This window comes from Urocitellus parryii, chromosome 3 (genome assembly GCF_045843805.1).
Source record: "Urocitellus parryii isolate mUroPar1 chromosome 3, mUroPar1.hap1, whole genome shotgun sequence".
NCBI classification, from domain to species: Eukaryota; Metazoa; Chordata; class Mammalia; order Rodentia; family Sciuridae; genus Urocitellus; species Urocitellus parryii.
The window spans coordinates 5990300-6010102 of NC_135533.1; the positions used below are offsets into that span (position 1 = coordinate 5990300).

A 19803-nucleotide genomic window follows, 5' to 3' on the forward strand; every position below is an offset into this window, starting at 1 on the left:
GTAACATCACCACTGTTCCTTAGGAGTGATTTTTTTTTTTTTTTATGGTACCAGGGATTGAACCCAAAGGCACTTAGCCCCTGAGCTATATCCCCATAACTTTTATATTTTATATTTTATTTTGAAAGAGGGTCTCACTGAGTTGCTTAGGGCTTTGCTATGTTGCTGAGAAAGATTTTGAATGTGCAATTATCCTGCCTCAGCCTCCTGAACCACTCAGATTATAGGCATAGTGTCCATCAAATATCACACTCTAGATACAGTGTTGATGCAAAATTGCTTTGTGTGGTTATATCTTCACTTAAAACAGTATAGATATTTTTTGGTACTGGGGGGTTGAACCCAGAGATGTTTTACCACTGAGCTACATCCACAGGTCTTTTTATCTTGAGACAGGGTCTCACTGAGTCCCTGAAGCTGGCCTTGAATTTGTGATGTTTCTGCCTCAGCCTCTTGAGTAACTGGGATTACAGGTGTGCACCATTGTGCCCATCTGATACTGAACATATGATTATATAACCTTGAAAAATAAGAAGACTCAGCACAAGTATTTGTTTTTGAATTTTGAGAGCTAGTGGAAAACACACAATAATAAGTAGTTTCTTTTTTATTGATTTTTTTCAAAAATAAATGATAGCAGAATGCATTACAACTTATTACACATATACAGCACAATTTTTCATATCTCTGGTTGTATACAAAGTATGTTTCTAAGTACATAGTCTACTTAATTGTGAGATATAGACTGCTAGAAATAATACCAATAGTATTCCAAACAACTAACCACAAGAATATTTCTTAAATGTTTCATTCAATACTTTGTAATTAATTCTTATTCTACCAGATCTTGGGTCAGTAATCTGATTTCAAGAACATCTGCTTTCAGATGGAAAGAATCCTGGAAATCCAGGCTGAGTTCACTGGCACAGCGTGAAAGTTGGCTAAGTGTTGCCATCTTGGAAACCTGTCCCTAGACACTTCCACATGGCCAACTGCAGGCTGGAGATGCCAAGGAGTCAGCAGCAGCTCAGTCCAAGAAGCTGGGGCCTCAGAGAAAGAGGGACCAATGATGGCCTGCAGACCCCCTGGAGAACCCATAGTTCAGGATATCTGTGAAGGAACAATACCTGAGGATAACTGTGAGGCTTCATCTGGATTGTGGACTTCATTGGATCAATGGATGCCCAAGACGGAGACACTTCTGGAACTGTAGATGCAGGGTGTTTTCAGAAATGATTGACATATGGGACAGCCAGCTGAGGGAGGAGACCCTTCCTGAATGTGGGTGGCACCGTCCAGCAGGCTAGGGGCCTGGATGGGACAAAATGTGGAGGAAGGAGAAAGCTGACGCAGACACAAGCTTGATTCTTCTTGAAAGGGTGCTTGGATGGCCGCTGCGATCACATCAGGTTCCAGGCCCTTCACTCCAAAGCCCACTCGGATCAGCGATTCTCCAGGGGGTCTGCAGGCCTTCAGTCAGACTGGGGCTGCCTCATTGTCCCTCTTTCTCTGAGGCTCCAGCTTCTCGGACTGAGCTGTCACGGGTTTCTTGGCAGCTCAGCCTGCAGTTGGCCATGTGGAACTGTCTTCTGATCCTGTAAGCCAACCTAATAAATCACAAAATCCTGTTCCTCTAGAGGACCAAGACTAGTACAGTACCTAGTACAATTCTCTGCATGAAGCTCCAAGAGAGTCCTTCTCTATTGACGACACAGTCCTGTCTGGGAGCTTATAGCGGAGTCTTCAGGCAAGCATTAAAAGAAAGCAGAGACCTGTTTCGTAATGAGACTGAATGTCTGTGGCTGTCTTACTACAGCAACAAGAACCAGAGGGGAGGACAGTAAAGGTCTCTTTTGGGCATGGCATTTAACTCTGTTGAGAGTTGGGTCAGTGCTTCTTTGGGGGATCGAGCTTCAAGAGTGCTTTCACACCCAGCACCGTTTTCTTTCCTTACAGTCTGCTCCACCCCAGCTGCAGAAGACAGTTTTCCTGAGCAACTGGGAAGCCAAAGACTACTTCATCAAAAACCGATGGGTGTGGAGCTACAAACTCTCTAGATTCCTTGTCATAGTCCCAGGGGTGCAGGCACCAGATCTTCCTATTCATGCGGACCCTATTTGGGTGAGAAAGGAGAGGGACAATCCAGGAAGCCTGAGCAATACCCCAAAGCAGAGCAGGAAACCGGAAGGAAGCTGTGCTGAACGTGGAATGAACTAAGGCCTCCGTGCTAGGTGGCAGGTTGGATGTCCCCGCTGATCCCCCACTGCTTTCTTCACCCGTGATCTGCCAGTCCTGCCAAGACAGGCAGGGGCAGGGCAGTGTCTGTCCCCACACAGACGCTTGACTGAAGGGAGGAGTTTCCTGGAAGAGCTGGTGGCTTCTGCCTTTTTTCAGTCTTATGGGGGAAGTGTCTTTAGACACACAGGGGAAGAGCTGCTGGACCAGGAGCCAACAGTAACCGAGAAATTTCATATTTGTTTTAATAAGATGCAGTGCTTTCCAGAGATGGAGGGCAAAGCTGTCTGCAGTGTGTGGTGACATGAAGTAAAGATTTTACAAGCTTTCCACCTTTGCCTCTTTAGAAGGCTATTTGGTTCTATTTACATATTTGGGCACCCGTGATGTAAGTGTACAATATGTGAACTTCAGAAGAGGAAGCTGTGACCCTGAGGCTGACCTCAATAACTACTTTACTTGTTTTTTTTACATTTTCTATTTTTTAATATATCCTAAGTAGTTTTTCCTGACAGTTGAATGCATTTGTGTAAGAGTCAGGATGCCATTCTTTTCATCTCCTGGTATTATTTTTGCAATGTCTTAATAAGTTAAATTTGAATTTGTCTTACATCATAGCATTGAAAGAAAAGTGACCACAACACTCAGAGTGACCAAGAGAGCTTTATTGCAGCAGTGCAACAGAGGAGAAAAGAGACAAAGAGAGAGAGAGGGGATGGGGGAAAGTGCGCGCAAGAGAGACAGAGAAAGCAAGAGAGAGAAGGGCCCGGCAGGAGGGAGTTTTTATAGCCCAAATCTAATGAGGTCTCTGGTCTGCAAGCTGCCTGTTGGCACAAGGGGGTTTAAGTGTTCAGCCTTGAGCCGCGGCTTGGGCCTTTGGGCTTGAAGCAAATAGTCCATAAAGAACCAGACAGAGGGTTTGAGTGGTCAGGTCATCCTTTGGCTAACTTTGTTTGGCATGCCCTGCAGACAGCTTACTCAGCCTGTCCTGCACCTAACAAGCATCAGAAAAAGCTCTGAGTTTTTAATGTATATATATGTGTGTATATATGGATATGTGGGTTTATACACACACACACACACACACACACACACACACACACATGCTCCTCAACTTACAGTACGGTTATGTCTGACAAACTCATCTCATGTTGAAAACACCATAAGTTGAAAATGCGCACAGCCTCTGAGTGTCACAGCCTAGCCTAGCCTACCTGCTGAGGACACTGACATTTGTCTACAGTTGGGCAAAATCAATGTGACCTCAAACAAAAAATAGAACTTTGAAAATCTTGGTGTTATAGCAGGCACACAGACAAAATATTTCAACTTGGCAAAACGGAAGCTCCCACTCAATTTTAGAGAGTATTTCTGTTTCCTTAAAGGCAAGAGTGTGGGCTGGGGATGTGGCTCAAGTGGTAGAGCTCTTGCCTGGCATGCGTGGGGCCCGGGTTCGATCCTCAGCACCACATACCAACAAAGATGTTGTGTCCGCCGAGAACTAAAAAATAAATATTAAAAAAATTCTCTCTCTCTCTCCCTATCTCTCTAAAAAAAAAAAAAAAAAAAAAAAGGCAAGAGTGTTTTCACTGGCTCCACCCAATTGGGTTTCCTGACCCCGAGGTTTGGGGGAGCAAACATTTCTGTCACAGGTGAAGCAGAGGCATCCACTCAAGCAACTGTCTTGGAGAAAACTTGAGAACTTGTCAACACACTCTAACGGTGAGGCTGGCTGTGAAGAGCACCCGGAGCCAAGGAGCTGAGAGGGGCAGTCAGGGGCGTCTGCACGGGGTGGGCTCTGGTCTGCAGAGGGGCGAGGTAGGGTTCCCCCCTACTGAGCGCCAGCAGCACCCTAGGAGTGTGCTTCCCGGTGGTGGTGGCTGGCAGGGGCTCGGGGGAGGCAAGGAGATTTATTAGCATGGTGTCCTTCATCCAGACATTCACAGGGCGAACTTTTGCTGGGCAGGGCAGGCTCTGGGCAGTGGGGTTCGCTCCACACAGCCTGCCTGGTTTCTCCCCAGGAGGTTCCGTGCACTCAAGGTAGAATTGGGGGGCTGGAAGTCCATTTAGACACTGTCTGTTGAAATCCTTCTTTTTACTGAAAAAGAATCAGGATCCCAGCAAGTTTGGTGACCCTCCGTGGGTTCCGCAGGTCATTCAGACTCTTTCCCAGCACTCAGCAGATGGAAGCTGTGTCCTAGCAGTGTGACCTGTGGGTGGCGGAGGGCTGCTGTGGACAGAGAATTAGCCGTTCTGAAGAAATAGCAGGACTGAGGAGACTCGCTTTGCTCTATTTATGCATTTTCTATGCATTTCGAATCTTTTAAAATTTACTTATATCTCTTGCTCAATTTTTATTTTTATTTCCTCTCTCCTTCCTTCCTTTCTTGTTTGCTTTTTTCTTTCTTTTATACTACGGAGTGAAGCCACAGCCTCATACAATCTAGGCAAGTACCCTACCTCTGAGCCACTCTGCCCTACCCTTTAAATTTTTTATTTTGTTTAATTTTGAGAAAGGATCTCATTAAGTTGCTGAGGCTGGCCTCCAACTTGTGATACTCCTGCCTCAGCCTCTCCAGTAGCTGGGATTACAGTTGTATGCCACCTCACTGGCAGTTTCTTGTCCATTTTTAAAAATGAAGTTGTTGATGTTTTCTTTCTCTGTGTTTAGATATTCCTTGTGTATTAGTAAACTTAAATCTCTTTGATATAATTTAGGAAGATTTTTTTGTAGTTTTACATTTGTATTTTAATTTGTCTACTTTTTTTGGCCTTACATTATTATTTTTTTTATTTTTATGTAATCAATTTATCAGTGTTTGCTTATACAATTTTAAGTCTTACATTACAAACATTTTCATCATCCCCAGGTTGCAAAGAATCTGAGTTAACTTTCTTCTCCACATTTTTTCAATTGGTGCAGTATAGTTCTCACATATGATAATACGCTCTTATATATGAGAATATGTACACAATGTAACAATGTAATTCCGCCAATATCCTTTCCCAGCACTCCCCCACTCCCTCCCACCTACTCCTTGGTCCCTTTCTTCAACTGATTTCCTTTTCATTTTCTACCTCTGAGCCACTCTGCGCTAGCCTTTAACAATTTTTTTTTTAATTTGAGAAACGATCTCATGAAGTTTCTGGGTCTTTTGTTTTCTCATGAGGTCCCCTGCACCCCTCCCCTCCAACTCCTTCTTTCCTTTTTTCCTCTCTAGCTTTCACATATGAGAGAAAGCATACAACCATTGACCTTCTGAGCTTGGCTTACTTAACATAATGCTCTCTAGTTCCATCCATTTTCCTGTAAATAACGTAATTTCATTTTTCTTTATGGCTGAATAAAATTCCATCGTGCATATAGACCACAGTTCCCTTACCCATTCATGCATTGATGGACACCTGGGCTGGTTCCGTAATTCAGCTATTGTGAATCGTGCTGCCATAAACATGGATATGCATGATATCACTGTGGTGAGATGAGTTTAATGCTTCAGGGTAAATACCCAGAAGTGGCCTGGCTGGGCCATGTGGTGGTTCCACACCTAGTGTTTTGAGGAGCCTCCATCCTAATTCCATAGTGTTTGTGATAATTTACGGTCTCCAGCAGTGTTAGAGTCTTCCTTTTTCCTCACATCCTTTTGAGCAATTATTATTGTTTGTATTCTGATGACTGCCATTCTGACTGGAGTGAAATGAAATCTCAGGGCGGTTTTGATTTGCATTTCCGTAATTGCTGTTGATGTTGAACACTCTCTTATGTATTTGTTGACCATTTGAGTTTCTTCTTTTGAGAAGTGTCTGTTTAGTTCATTTGCCCATTTATTAATTGAGTTACTTGACTTTTGGGGGTAAAGTTTTTTGAGCTCTGTATATATTCTAGCTATCAATCCTCTGTCAGAAGAGTAGCTGGCAAAGATTTTCTCCCATTCTGTAGCTTCTCTCTTCCCATTCTTAACCATTTTTTGTTTGTTTGTTTGTTTGCTGTGCAGAAGATTTTAATTTGATTGCTTTCCATTTACTAACTCTTAGCAATCTCTCCTGAGCTTCAGGGGTCCTATGAGAATCGTTGCCTGTACCTACATTTTGGAGTGTTGATCTGTGTTTTCTTCTTGGAGTTGCACGGGTTCTGGTCTAATTCCTGGGCATTTGATGCATTTTGAGTTGATCTTTTTGCAGGGGGAGAGATAAGGCTCTAGTTTCATTCTTCTGCACAGGGATCACGGGTTTTCCCAGCACCATTTGTTAAACGGGCTGTCTATTCTCCAGTGTATGCTTTTGGCACCTTTGTCAAAGATCAGATGCCCCTATCCGTGTTATGTTCGTCTCTGTGTTATTATCACTTCTGGGCCATTGATCCAGGCGTCTGTTTTTATGCCAGTGCCATGCAGTTTTTGTTATTGTAATGCTGTAGTATGATTTGAAGGCAGGTATTGTGATGTCTCCAGATTGCTTTTTTGGCTTAGAATTAGCTTGGCTTGGGCTAGGGAGATAGCTCAGTTGGTAGAGTGCTTGCCTCTGGTGCCGAAGGCCCTGGGTTCAATCCCCAGCACCAAACAAACAAGAATTACTTTGGCTATTCTGGGTCTTTTATTTTTTCAAATGAGGTTCAGGACTCTTTTTTCTAGTTCTCTAAAGAATGTCGTTGATACTTTGGTGAGGACTGCATTGAATGTGTAAACTGCTTTTGGAAATAAAAACATTAAAAACATTCAATGAAGACATTTAAAAACATTAATTTTGCCTATTAATGGACGTGGGAGGTCTTTCCATCTTCTTGGGTCTTCTTAAATTTCTTGAGTATTCTATAGTTTTCATTGTAGAGTTCTCTCACCTCCTTGGGTAGATTTATTCCTAGTTTTATTTTTTCCCTAAGGCTACTGTGAATGGGATTGTTTTCCTTATTTCTTTCTCAGCAGATTCATAGTTGGCAAATAGGAGAGCTTATTGATATTTGTATTGTTGCTTTTGTAACCGGCTACATTGCTCATTTGTTTATTAGCTCCAGTCATCTTCTGGGGAATTTTTTGGATCTTCCCATTAAAGGATCATATTATTTGCAAACAGTGATAATTTGACTTCTTCCTTTCCCATTTTTATTCCTTTTCTTTCCTTCTTTTGCCTAATTGTTCTGACTTGATTTCTAGCACTATATTAAATAGGGGTGGTAAGAGGAGACATGCTTATCTTGCCCTGGATTTTAAAGGAAATACTTTCAGGTTTCTCCCACTTTGGGTTTTGTCTTATGATGTTGAGGTAGGTCACCTCTATCCTAGTTTCTTCAGTGCTTTTATCATGAATGATTGATGGATTTGGTCAAAGGTTTTCTCTGCATTTGAGGTGACTGAGTTTTTTGTTCTTAATTCTATTTAGTTGATGAATTGCATTGACTGACTTGCATATGTTAAAACATTCTTGTGTCTCTGGGATACAACCAACTTGGTCAGAATGAAAAACCTTCTTAGATGTTGTTGAATATTTTTTGCTAATATTTTATTAAATATTTTTGCATTCACGTTCATCAGAGTCTAGTATTTTGGTCTGTAGTATTCTTACCTTGATGTGTTCTTGTCTGGTTTGGGTATGAGTATCAGTGTGGCTTCATACAATGAATTCAGGTGTGTTCCATTCCTTTCTATTCCACACAATAATTTGAGGAGTGTTGACATTAGTTCTTTAATGGTCTGGTAGACTTTAGCTGAGAATCCATCTGGTCCGGGGCTTTTCTTTGTTGGAAGACTTTTTATTACTGCTTCTCATTACTAGTTATTCCATTTTTATGTCCTCTTAATTAAATCTTGGCAAATTGAATGTGCACTAAAATGTATCCATTTCTTCTAGATTTTCTAATTTCTTGGAGTTTTTTCAATTTAGTCCCTAATGATCCACTGGATTTCTGTGATGTCTGTGGTGATTTCCTTTTTTACATCTTTCATTTTAATAGTTTGGGTCACCTCTCTTTTTCCTTCTGCTCTTTTAGCTAAGGTTTTTATCAATCTTGTTTATATTTTCAAAGAACCAGTTCTTTGTTTCATTGATCCTTTGCAATTTTTTACTCAATTTCATAGATTTTGGCTGTGATTTTAATTATTTCCTTTTTTTTTTTTTTACTGGTTGTGAAGTTGTTTCATTCTCTTTTTTGAGGACCTTGAGATGTATCATTAGGCTATTTATTTGGGATGATTCTGATTTTTCTTATGTAGGTGTTCATAGCTATAAATTTCCTTTTAGAACTTCAGAGGTAGAGCTCTTGCTTAGCATGTACGAGGCACTGGGTTTGATTCTCAGCACCACATAAAAATAAAATAAAAATAAAAATATTGTGTCCATCTATATCTAAAAAATAAACATTTAAAAAAAAGAACAGCCTTTAGAATGACCAAGAGGTTCTAGTATGTTGTGTCACTATTCTCATTTGATTCTAAGAATTTTTGGATTTTCCCAGTTTGTTCTATTATCCATTCATCATTCAAAAGTGCATTATTCTAACTAGATGTTTTGGTGCACACCTGTAATCCCAGTGATTTTGGAGTTTGAGACAGGGGGACTGAAAATTTGAGACCAGCCTCAGCAAATTAGTGAGGCTCTAAGAAACTTAATGAGATACTGTCTCAAAATAAAAACTAAAAAGGGGTGGGGATGTTGCTCAGTGGTGCCATGCCCCCGGGTTCAATCAATCTCCAGTATGAAAAGCAAAACAAGCAAACAAACAAAACCCCAAAGTGTATTGTTGAATCTTCATGTATTCATATAGTTTCCCATAGGGTTTTTGGTGTTAATTTCTAATTTTGTTCATCTGATAAGATACAAGGAATTATAACAGTTATTTTGTATTTGTTAAGCGTTGCCTTGTGGTCTAAAATATCTTGGAGAAGGTTCCCAGAGAGATAAAGAGGTGAGAAGAAAGTGTATTCTGCTGTTGTTGGATGAACTCTTCTGTCTCCCTGCTTCACTCTCATTCTGCTAGGTACTCCCTGGGCCCCATGGGGGGGCACTGTGGGGCACTGTGGGGCACTGTGGGGCACTGTGGGGCTGTTTGCTCTGATCTCCAGGGTTCCCACAGCAGCAGCTGCAGCATGGCCTCCTCAGGACGGCCCAGCCTCAGCTCTCCACAGCAGCTGAGCAACTCTGCAGTGTTCAGACACCAGCTTGAGGTGCAGCCTCTGGTTCAGCTAAGTGCCTGCTGCTTTTCTGATCTGGGGTTCCCATGCCGACTCTGATCCCTGTGTTTCTCTCTCTGTTCTCCCTCCCCTCCCTGGTGACCCAGTGCCACCACAGCTGCCCTGCCACTGCCACAACCAGCCTGGCTCCAGTGAACCTTCTTCTTTGTTCAACGCACCTGAATTTCTGAGTCTCTAAGACATTCTGACTGTCCAGTATTAAATTTTGGTGAAATCCTTCCTTCACCCACCTCACTGAGAAGCTGCACTCTGCTGCTTGAATACCCAGTCACTGAGCAACTAGGAATGCGGCTTTCTCTACTCTGCCATCTTGAATCTCTCAAAAGGCACTTTGGGAAAAACGAGTTAACATTTTTACATTTCTAACCTATTTGGAAGTCCTGTGGTGTGAGAAAATGAATGCAATTTAATCATTTTCTGCAAGATTAAATAGGTACCCCAGTGTTGCTTATAAAATTGTTTATCTTGAAAAGAGATGCTGCCGTATGGAATATAGATGTAGCTTAGTATGGTTAGATCAATATAAAAGAAAACCAGACGGACAATTTTCTCTGTGACTCTTCTTGCCCGAGCGTCCTCCTGCTGGAATTACAGAGACTGGAATCATTTTCTGTCAGATAGACATACTTTTCTTTTCTGATGTTCAGGATAACTCACTTTTCTTCATCCAAATGAACTTTATAATGAATTTTTTAACTTCCAGAAGAAAAAAATGATAATAAAATTTTTGAAATTTGTATGTATGTTAAATCATATTAAAAGAAGTGTCTATTAATTGCAAATTTACTATTAGGTAAAATGCTTTAAACATGAATCAATGTGAAATTTGGTCAAATATCTTTTCTGCATCTAGGTAATTTTCTTCTGAATCTATTTATGGGATGTATTATAACAGCCAATTGTCTTATAAGTAACCATTCTAGTATTTTTGCATTGAATCACAATCATGGTATATTATTTTTTGGCATCTAATAACTCATTAGGATTTTTACATGAGTATTAAATGAGATACAACTGTAGCCTTCTTTATTGGTAAAATCTTTACCAGCTCTTAGAATCAATAGTATACTTGCCTCATGGAAGGAATTAAATTTTTTCTTTCTTTGTATTTTTGATTAACATGAAATAATGGTATACATTTTGGGCTTCAGCATGATATTGCAACACATGTATACAATGTGTACTTATCAAATCCTTATCATTTCTTTTTGCTCTACCACTGAGCTACATCACCAACTCCTTTTTGTTTTATTTTATCATTTATTTTTCATGGTAGTGGAGATAGAGCCCAGGGCCTTCCTCATGTTAGGTAAGATTTCTGCCACTGAGCTTCATCCCCAGCCACCTCCTACCAGGTTTTAGTGTTTTGTTTTTAAATTCAGGGGCTCCCTAAGTTGTCCAGACTGGGCTTGACCCCGCAATCCTGCCTCAGCTGCCTGGCAGTTGGCTCACAGGCTGAGCACCATTGTGCCTGGCTTCCTTGTCATTTCTTGGAGCCTTGGGACTCCTCTCTTCTATTTCCTCTTAAAACACATAAGAGGTTTTGGGAGCGACAGTCATCCCACTGTGCTGCACAATACTAGAACTCATTCCTCCTGTCCACCTCGGTGGCCCCACTCTGCATCCTCTCCTTATGCTCTGTGTCCCCAACCTCCCCAGCCTTAGGGGTCACTGGTCCACATTCAGGCTGACTTTTAATTTCTCACCTATGAGAGAGGACATGCAGCACTTATCTTTCTGGGTCTGACTTATTTCACTTAACAATGTCCTCCAGGTCTATCCATTTTCATGCAAATGTCAGGTTTCCCCCTTTTATGGCTGAGTAATATTTCATTGTACATCTATACCACATTCTCTTCATTCATTCATCCATTCATAGGGACCTCAGTGTTTTCCTTATTGTCTTTCTCCCTTTTTTTCTTTCTTTCTCCCTCCCTTCCTCCCTCTCCCTCCCCCATCCTTCTTCGTTCGTTCGTTCGTTCGTTCGTTCCTTCCTTCCTTCCTTCCTTCCTTCCTTCCTTCCTTCCTTTCTCTCCTCATACTAGTGGTTGAACCCAGCATTGCTTAAACACTGAGCCACATTCCCAGCCCTTTTTTATTGTTTTATTTTTAGACATGGTCTTGCTAAGTTGCTTAGGGCCTCACTAAATGGCTGAGGCTGACTTTGAACTTGTGATCCTCCTGCCTCAGTCTCCCGAGCTGCTGGGATTACAGGTGTGCACCACCACACCTGGCTAGGTTAGGATTTTAATCCTGGCTATTGTGACCTGTGGTGTAAGAACATGGTAGTGCTGGTATTTCTTTTGTATATTGATTTTATGTTATTCAGATACACACCCAGAAGTACAACATCTGGATCATATGGTGGACTATTCTAGTTTTATGAGGACCCTCCTACTCTTCTCCAGAATGGCTGTATTAATTTACCTTTCCACCAACAGCGTGTGAGAGTTCCTTTTTCTCCACATCCTTACCAACACTTGTTCTTTTTGTCTAATTGATAGTAGTCACTCTAACTGGAGGGAAATGATTTTGCATTGTGGTTTTTGTTTGCATTTCCCTGGTGAATAAGGATATTGAGCATTTTTTCATCTATTTGTTCATCATTTGTATTTCTTTTTTTATATAAGTCTAGTCAGATCATTTGCCCATTTAAAATCAGATTGTTCCTTTGTTATTTTAGTTCCTTACATATTGTTTTTTATTTATTGATGTGCTGTATTGCATTTATTGATTTCTGTATGTTGAGTAATTCTTGAATCCTGGGATAAATTCCACTTGATCATGGTGAATCACCTCTGTTGCTTCTTTATCGTTGTCTTCTTTATTTTGCCTGATATAAAATTAGCTTCTACTATTCGTTTTTGGTTCTTGTTTGCATGGGAATATATTTTTCTATCTATCCCGTTTAGTCTGTGTGTCTTTACAGGTGAAAAGAGTTTCTTACAGGCAGCATATATCTGGATGGTGATTTTGTACCCCTTTATGAAGCTAGTGTCTTTTACTTGAGGAGTTTACTCTGTTTACACTCAAGGTCATTACTGACAGGTAAGGGCTTAATGGTTTTGAATACACTTTGTTCTGTTCTTGCCCCTTGCTCAACTTGGTGGCTTGGTGGTCTGTTTTATTGATAACTTCTGCTTCTTTTCTCTTCCCCTTCTGACATCTGCTCTTTCAGTGGTTTTAATACTTCTGTAGGAACTAACTAATGCTATTAGTTCCTTTTCTTTTGCTTCTAGACACAGGATTCCCTTCAGCTTCTTTTAGAAAACTGGCCTCGTGGTGATGAATTCCTTCAGTTTTGCTTGTCTTGAAAAGTCTTTGTTTCTCCTTCATTTCCCAAACCTAGATTTTCTGGGTATAGTGCTTTTGGTTGACAGTGATTTTCTTTCAGAAGTTGGAATATGTCATTTTATTTCCCTCTGGGCCTGTAAGGTGAACTTGCTGTTTCCTCTTGCAGCTTTTAGAATTCTTTCTTTGTCTTGTACTTTTGACAGGTTGACTTTGACTGTGTGCCCTATTGAGAATCTTTTCTGGTCATGTCTATTTGGAGTCCTGTGGGTCTTTGGTACATGGATGTCCATATCTTTCACAAGATGAGGGAAAGTTACAACTATTATTTCATTGAATAGATTTTCTATGCCTTTCTCCTTTTCTTCCCATTTAGGTACTTTCAACATGTGACTAGTTGCTTAATGGTGTCCCAAGGTTTGGAGGATGTATTCATTATTTATGATTTTTCTTTCTTTTTTGTCTGGTTGGGCTATTTCAAAATACCTGATTTCAAGTTTAGACATTTTTTATTTATGATTTCTTTTGAGACATGTCTCATTAAATTGCCAGAGCTGGTCTTGAACTTGTGATCCTCCTGCCTCAGACTCCTGAGTAGTTGGGATTACATAAATTCTCCTGATTGATGTAGTGTGTTGCTGAGGCTTTCAGCTGTATTTTGCAACTTGCTGAGCTCTTCATTTCCAATATTTCTGCTTGGTTCTTTTTCAAGATTCCCATCTCTTTGCTAAATTCCTTAAATTTACTGAACTGACTGTAGGTATTCTCCTGTATCTCATGGAATTTCATTATAACCATTCTTTTCATATTGTTTTTTTTTTTTTTTTTTGTACCAGGGATTGAACTCAGGAGTGCTGGACCACTGAGCCACATCCCCAGCCCTATTTTGTATTTTATTTAGAGACTGGATCTCACTGAGTTGCTTAGCACCCCGCCATTGCTGAGGCTGGCTTTGAACTCGCAATTCTCTGGTCTCAGTCTCCCGAGCAGCTGGGATTACTGAGGTGCGCAAGTGAACCCAGCTCTTTCAAATTCTTTATCAGGCATTTCATCAATATCATTCTTTGGGGTCTCTGGCTGAGGAGTCATTGTGTTCCTGGGAAGGAATCATGTTACTTTGCTTTTCTCCATTTCTTCTGTCTGTAGGATCATATTTGCATATCTGGTATATCAGTTGTTTCTATTATTTTTAAAGGATGGCTTTCGTTGTAACAAGCATCGACCTGAAGATGTATTTTAGCTGTCAGTGTGGTCACTACTTTGGCTGTGGTTCTAGTTGGACAGCACAGCATAGCTTCCCCACAGCTTCTTTGTCTGTAACTGGTGGCAGTGGCAGTAGAAATTGGAGCCCAGGAGCTTGCTCTCAGTCTTGGCTTTGGCACTGAGGCAAGTGGCAGGGTAGGGATGCAGGTGCACATACCTTATGCAGGACAGCATCGGGGCAGGGGCACATGAGCACTAGTCCCTATGTTGGCATGTGGGCTGGTGGGGGGCACCCTTCTTTTTATATAATCAGGAGCAGTTTAAGTAGCATTGAGATGATCAGATTTGTCCGTTTCACAGGCCTCCCCATGAAATCATTCGGACCAGGTACTCTCTTGTGGGGGACTCTTTATTTTTCTTTTATTTCTTCCACAGTAAACGGACCATTTCATCTTTTTATCTACTGGGATAAATAAGGATGATAGAATATTTCCAAATTTCAGTGGGGGAAGAAGAGAAGAAAAGGGGATGGGGAATCGTCCCCATAGAGCTAAGCTGACGTTTTCCTCTCCTTTCACTCTTTCAGGTCTGTGTGCCCAAGCTCCAGGGCCTCTCTCCAGGAAGATGGCTGACCACCAAAATGACACTCTGAGAATTGTTCTGGTCGGGAGAACTGGAAGTGGGAAAAGTGCCTCGGCAAACACCATCCTTGGGGAAAAAAAGTTTGAATCTCGGATTTCTGCCCAATCTTTTACCAGGACCTGTCAAAGAGCAACCCGAGCATGGAAGGGAAGACAGCTTCTTGTTGTCGATACTCCAGGGCTCTTTGACACCAAGGAGAGTCTGAACACCATGTGTGAAGAGATCAGTCGATGTGTCGTTTACTCCTGCCCAGGACCTCACGCCATCATCGTGGTCATGCAGCTGGACTGCTACACAACGAAAGATCAGAACACTGTTGCATTGATCAAGACAGTCTTTGGGCCAGAAGTCACAAAGAACATGATAGTCTTGTTCACTCGCAAGGAAGAGTTGGAGGGCTGTAGCCTTGATAGCTTCCTGGAAAGTGCGGATGTGAACCTAAGAAGCATCATCAAGGAGTGCGGGAACCGCTATTTTGCCATTAGCAACAAAGCAGACAAGGTCGAGAAGGAAGTTCAAGTGCAGATGCTGGTGGAGCTGATAGATAAGATGGTGGAGAACAATGGAGGGGCTTACTTTTCTCACCGCATATATGAGAACATGGAGGAAAAGCTGCAAAAGCGTGGAGAGATTCTGAAGAAAATTTATGCCGAAGAACGAGATAATAAAATCCGACTAATAGAAAAGGAATGTGTTACTAAGCTAGAGAAAGAAAAGGAGGAACAAATAAAATTAATAATGAAGAGATATGAAGAAAAAATTAGAAATATAATGGCAGAAGCTGAGAAGAATATATTCAAAGATGTGTTAGATGTGATTTGGAAGACAATTTCAAGAGTATGGCATACGTTTTGGAAGTAATGTAATTTTCATTCTTTCCTTTTAATTTAGTACCATTTGTTACTGTAGTGAATTACTGTTATGTTTTCAAAGATGACTTCGACAATATTTCCCATCTCCTGATTTATGGAGATATAGTTGACAAATAAAAATTGCATATATTTACTGTGTACAGTGTGATGTTTTGACATATATATACCTTGTGAAATTATTGATTCAAGGTAGTTAATACACCTGTCACCTCATGTAGCTCTTCTTTTTAGTGCAGTGAAAACAATCTAAAGTCTATTTTCTTAGCAAATTAAAAAAAAAAAAACAAGATGGCATGATAACTATAGTAACTGTGTTGTACTTTAGATCTCCTGAACTGATTCCTCCTGCATAATTGAACATGTGTGCTCTGTGATGAACATCTCCCCATTTCCACAAATCTCTAGTCCCTGGAAACTAACATTGTACTCTTGGCCTCTATGATTTTGACTTTTCAGATTCCATGTATATGTGAGACTATGCAGTGTTTGTGTTTAACTCAATTCACTTGGCATAATGTCCTCTAGTTTATCCATATTATTGCAAATGACAGGATATCTGCAACAGTTGATTTGAATTGTCAACTTGATTGTTTTAAGAGATGTGGAAGATTAAGAGGCTTCGGTGTGTGTCAAATGAGGGTGTGTCTAAGAATGATTGGCATGTGGCATAGCAAACTAAAGAGGAGACCCTCCTTCAGATGGGCAGCATCATCCAATAGGCTGGAGACTTGGATGGAATAAAGGTTGGAAGAATATGGAAGCAGCGGCAGATGCAAGCTCTGTTCTTCTTATGTTCTTCTAGGTTCTCGATTGCTGCTGCGATCATCTGAGGATATCAGACTCTTGCTCCTTCACTCTTCCAAAGTGGACTATGCCACTGATTCTCCAGAAGCCTTCGGTCTTGGACTGGGTTAGCATTGTTGACACCTTTGTTGTGAGGCTTTATATTGCGCAGCTACTGCTTCCTCTAGCTCTCCAGCCTGCAGATGGCCATTGTGAACTATCCAGCTTCTGGTTGTGTAAGCCAATCAAATAAATCCGCTTTTTATGATCATACCTCCTGTTGGTTCTCTTCCTTTAGGAACACTGAGTTAAAAAATATCCTTTTAAAATCCTAGATAATATTGTATGGTACAGCGTGCACAGACACATATGCATGCCACATCACCCTTTCCATTCATCTGAATGCATGCACTTGGGCGGTCTAAATGCTGCAATGAACTTGGGAGTGCAGATGTGTCTTTGATGCCTAGTAGGTTTCTTCTGACTGTTGTCTCAGTCCATTTGGGCTGCTTTCACAACATACCGTGAATGATGCAGCTTATAAACAACAGAGTTATTTCTCACAAACGTGAAGGGTGGGAAGTGTGAGATCCAGGCACTGGAACATTCAGATCTGGTGAGGTCCTGCTTCCTCCTAGACAGTCACCACCTCACTAGCCTCACTCGGAAGAAGGAACACAGAGTCCCTCGTAACTCTTTTTTTAAAAATATTTTTATTTTATTTTTTTTAGTTCTCGGTGGACACAACATCTTTAATTTATTTTATGTGGTGCTGAGGATCGAACCCAGCGCCCTACGCATGCCAGGCGAGTGCACTACCGCTTGAGCCACATCCCCAGCCCCCTCATAACTCTTTTTTAAGGGAACCAATCTCATTCATTAGCTCTCTGCCTCCAGGACCTGATCACCTCCCTGAGAATCAACCTCCTAATAGTACCTCCTTGGGAGGGAGAATTTTAACTTATAAATTTGGAGGGGATGTAAACATTCAACCATAGTGCAGGTCCTGGCTTCCCAAATACATGTCCTCCTTTCATAAATTCTCATGCAAATCAGATCTGGGTGTGAGAAGTTACAATTAATTCTGAGGTAAGCTGCTTTCCAGTTGTGAACTTGGAAATCATATATGTCACACACATCCAAAATATAATGGTGGGCAGGCATGGGATAGACATTCCCATTCTGGAAAAAAGGAAAAGTGTAATCATTCTCAAGCAAGTACAAAATCTTAAATCCCAAGAATTATTTCCTCTGATTTGATACTTTGCCCCTCAAGCCCACTGACATGGAGGGTTTGTTTGTTTTTTGTTGTTGTTTGTTTTTTTGTTTGTTAGTTTGTTTTTGCAGTACCGGGGATGGAACCCAGGGCCTCACGCAGGCCAGACAAGTGCTCACGACTGAGCCACCTTCCCCCCAGGGTCTTGTCTTTTGGACCCTTAATATCAGCAGCCCTGCCTCTGAAGATTTGCCGCTGCCCAGCTTTGGAAAGCCTCACCCCTACATAGATTTTTGTCAGTACTTTCCGCTGGGGCAGCACACACCATGCTGTAGCCTAATGGGGCTGCACATGGGGCAGCCCAGAGCACAGCTGTGGCTTATGAGGAGCACAGCCTTCAATATGAGGCCTCTCTGGGCATTCATGTCTCCAGTTTTGTAGCATCTAGGTTTGGAAGGCACAGGCAGCCCTGATTTCTGAAATGTCTTTGGGGTTACTCTTCCCTTTTCTCGTGCAGTAAGTCCTGGGCTCTGTTTAGATGGCCAACTAATCAGCCTGTCTTAATGAAGAGCACCTGGCCTCCACAGAGATGGGCAACTCAGAGTAACCTCTTTATCAAATGATTGCTCAGCTCTACCCTTGTTCTCCCCTGAACAGACCATCTTATTTATTTCAGTACAGGTAGACTGAGAATTTTCTGAATTTAACATTCATTCCCTTTTTATTAACTCCATCTTGAAAGTCATTTCTCTCTTCTCATATTTTACTGCAGGAAGTGAAGTCAAACCAAAGCTCCAACACTTTGCTTAAAATTTTCCTTAGCCAAATACCCAATTTCATTGCTCACAAATTCTACCTTCCACAAAGCACTAGAACACAAACATGATTCAGTTCAGTTCTTTGCCACTTGTATAGTAATGGCCTCTCTCCCATTGTCCAATCACAGGTTCCTCTTTTCTGTTGAAGACTCTCCAATATATTTTTTATGAGTACCTAAGTGTTCTCTCAAAAAATTGAAACTTACTCTAAGCCTCTCCTCTTCTGTTCTGACCCCTCACAGGAATCACCCTTGATGGTCCATTCGTGGCAGTGTAGCTCGTACCTCCAAACTCTTTCAGTCTCTGCTCACTGTCCAGTTCCAAAGCCACTTCCCCGTCTTGGTCTGTTCGGGTCGCTGTAGCAAGATGAAACGAGTGGGTCCTAAACACAGGACTTTACTTCTCTCGGGTCTGGAGGTAGGGAAGTCCAGGCATCAGCAGATCCACTGTCCGATGAGGGCCCACTTCATACAGAGAGTGGCCTTCCCAATCTAACCTCACATACTAGAAGGGGGAGAGATTCTGTCAGTACTTTCATGAGGGCAGTAACCCCATTCATGAGGTCCCCACCCCCAGGACCTGATCACCTGCTGTGGTTTGGACAAGTGTCTTCCAAAAGTCCATGTGTTAAAGACTTGGTCCCCAAGAACACACTATTGGCAAGTGGTGAAACCATGAGAGCTGGGGACTAGGGAGGTCCTCGGGTACTCTGGATGGGGACTGTAGAACCCCAGTCTCCCAGTTTTTCTGTTTCCTGGGTCATGCTGTTAGCACCTTGCTCTACCACGTCCTCCTTGCCATTGCCATCTAGTGTCCTCTCCAGAGGCCCAAAGCAATAGACCCCAGAACCATAAGCTAAATAAATTTTTCTTCTGATAATTGAATTGCCTCGGATTTTCGTCATAGTGATAGAAGCTGACTTGTACATCTCCCCAAAGCCTGACTACAGAATACCCTCCCCTTAGCAGTGGGGATTTCCACATATAGATTTGGTGGGGACATCATGATTCAAACTGTAAGGGATATATACCTAGACAGAAACTGTCACAAGAGACAAGCCCACGATGTAATGATGAGGTGTTAATTAAGAGGATATAACAATTATACAGACACATGCACTCAATATTGAGCACCTAAGTACTGAGAGAGTCAAATTTGAACAGAGTTGAATGGAGAAATATGTAGAAATACACCAAGAGTAGGGGATTCTTATACCCCATCTTCCACGACCGGTAGCTCATCCAGACAGAATCAATAGTGAACGTAAACATCACTATAACCAAATGGACTTCCCTTTGACATCAGAAGACACATTCTTTCACGTGCTCAGGAAAAGTGTCTAGGATAGATCACAGCTAGGCCACAGCACACATCTTAACAAACTTGAGGAGACAGAAGCCATATCCAACATCTTTTCCAACCCCAACAACACAAAACTGGGATCAATAACATGAGGGAAAATGGAAAATTCACAGAGATTTGGAAATTAAACAACAAACTCCTGAAAAACCAATGGATCAAAGCAGAGATCAAAAGGGAAAGACAAAATATCTTGAGAC

The 19803-nt window shown here is 41.5% G+C and overlaps 1 protein-coding gene across 1 annotated transcript; it reads left to right on the top strand.

Moving 5' to 3' along the window:
- Positions 1-3897: 3897 nt before the first annotated feature.
- Positions 3898-16441, top strand: Gimap7 (GTPase, IMAP family member 7). The gene is made up of 2 exons (XM_077796656.1): positions 3898-3957; positions 14500-16441. Exon 2 carries the CDS (start codon positions 14538-14540, stop codon positions 15414-15416), a length of 879 nt encoding a protein of 292 aa, XP_077652782.1. The 5' UTR covers positions 3898-3957; positions 14500-14537; the 3' UTR covers positions 15417-16441.
- Positions 16442-19803: the final 3362 nt, after the last annotated feature.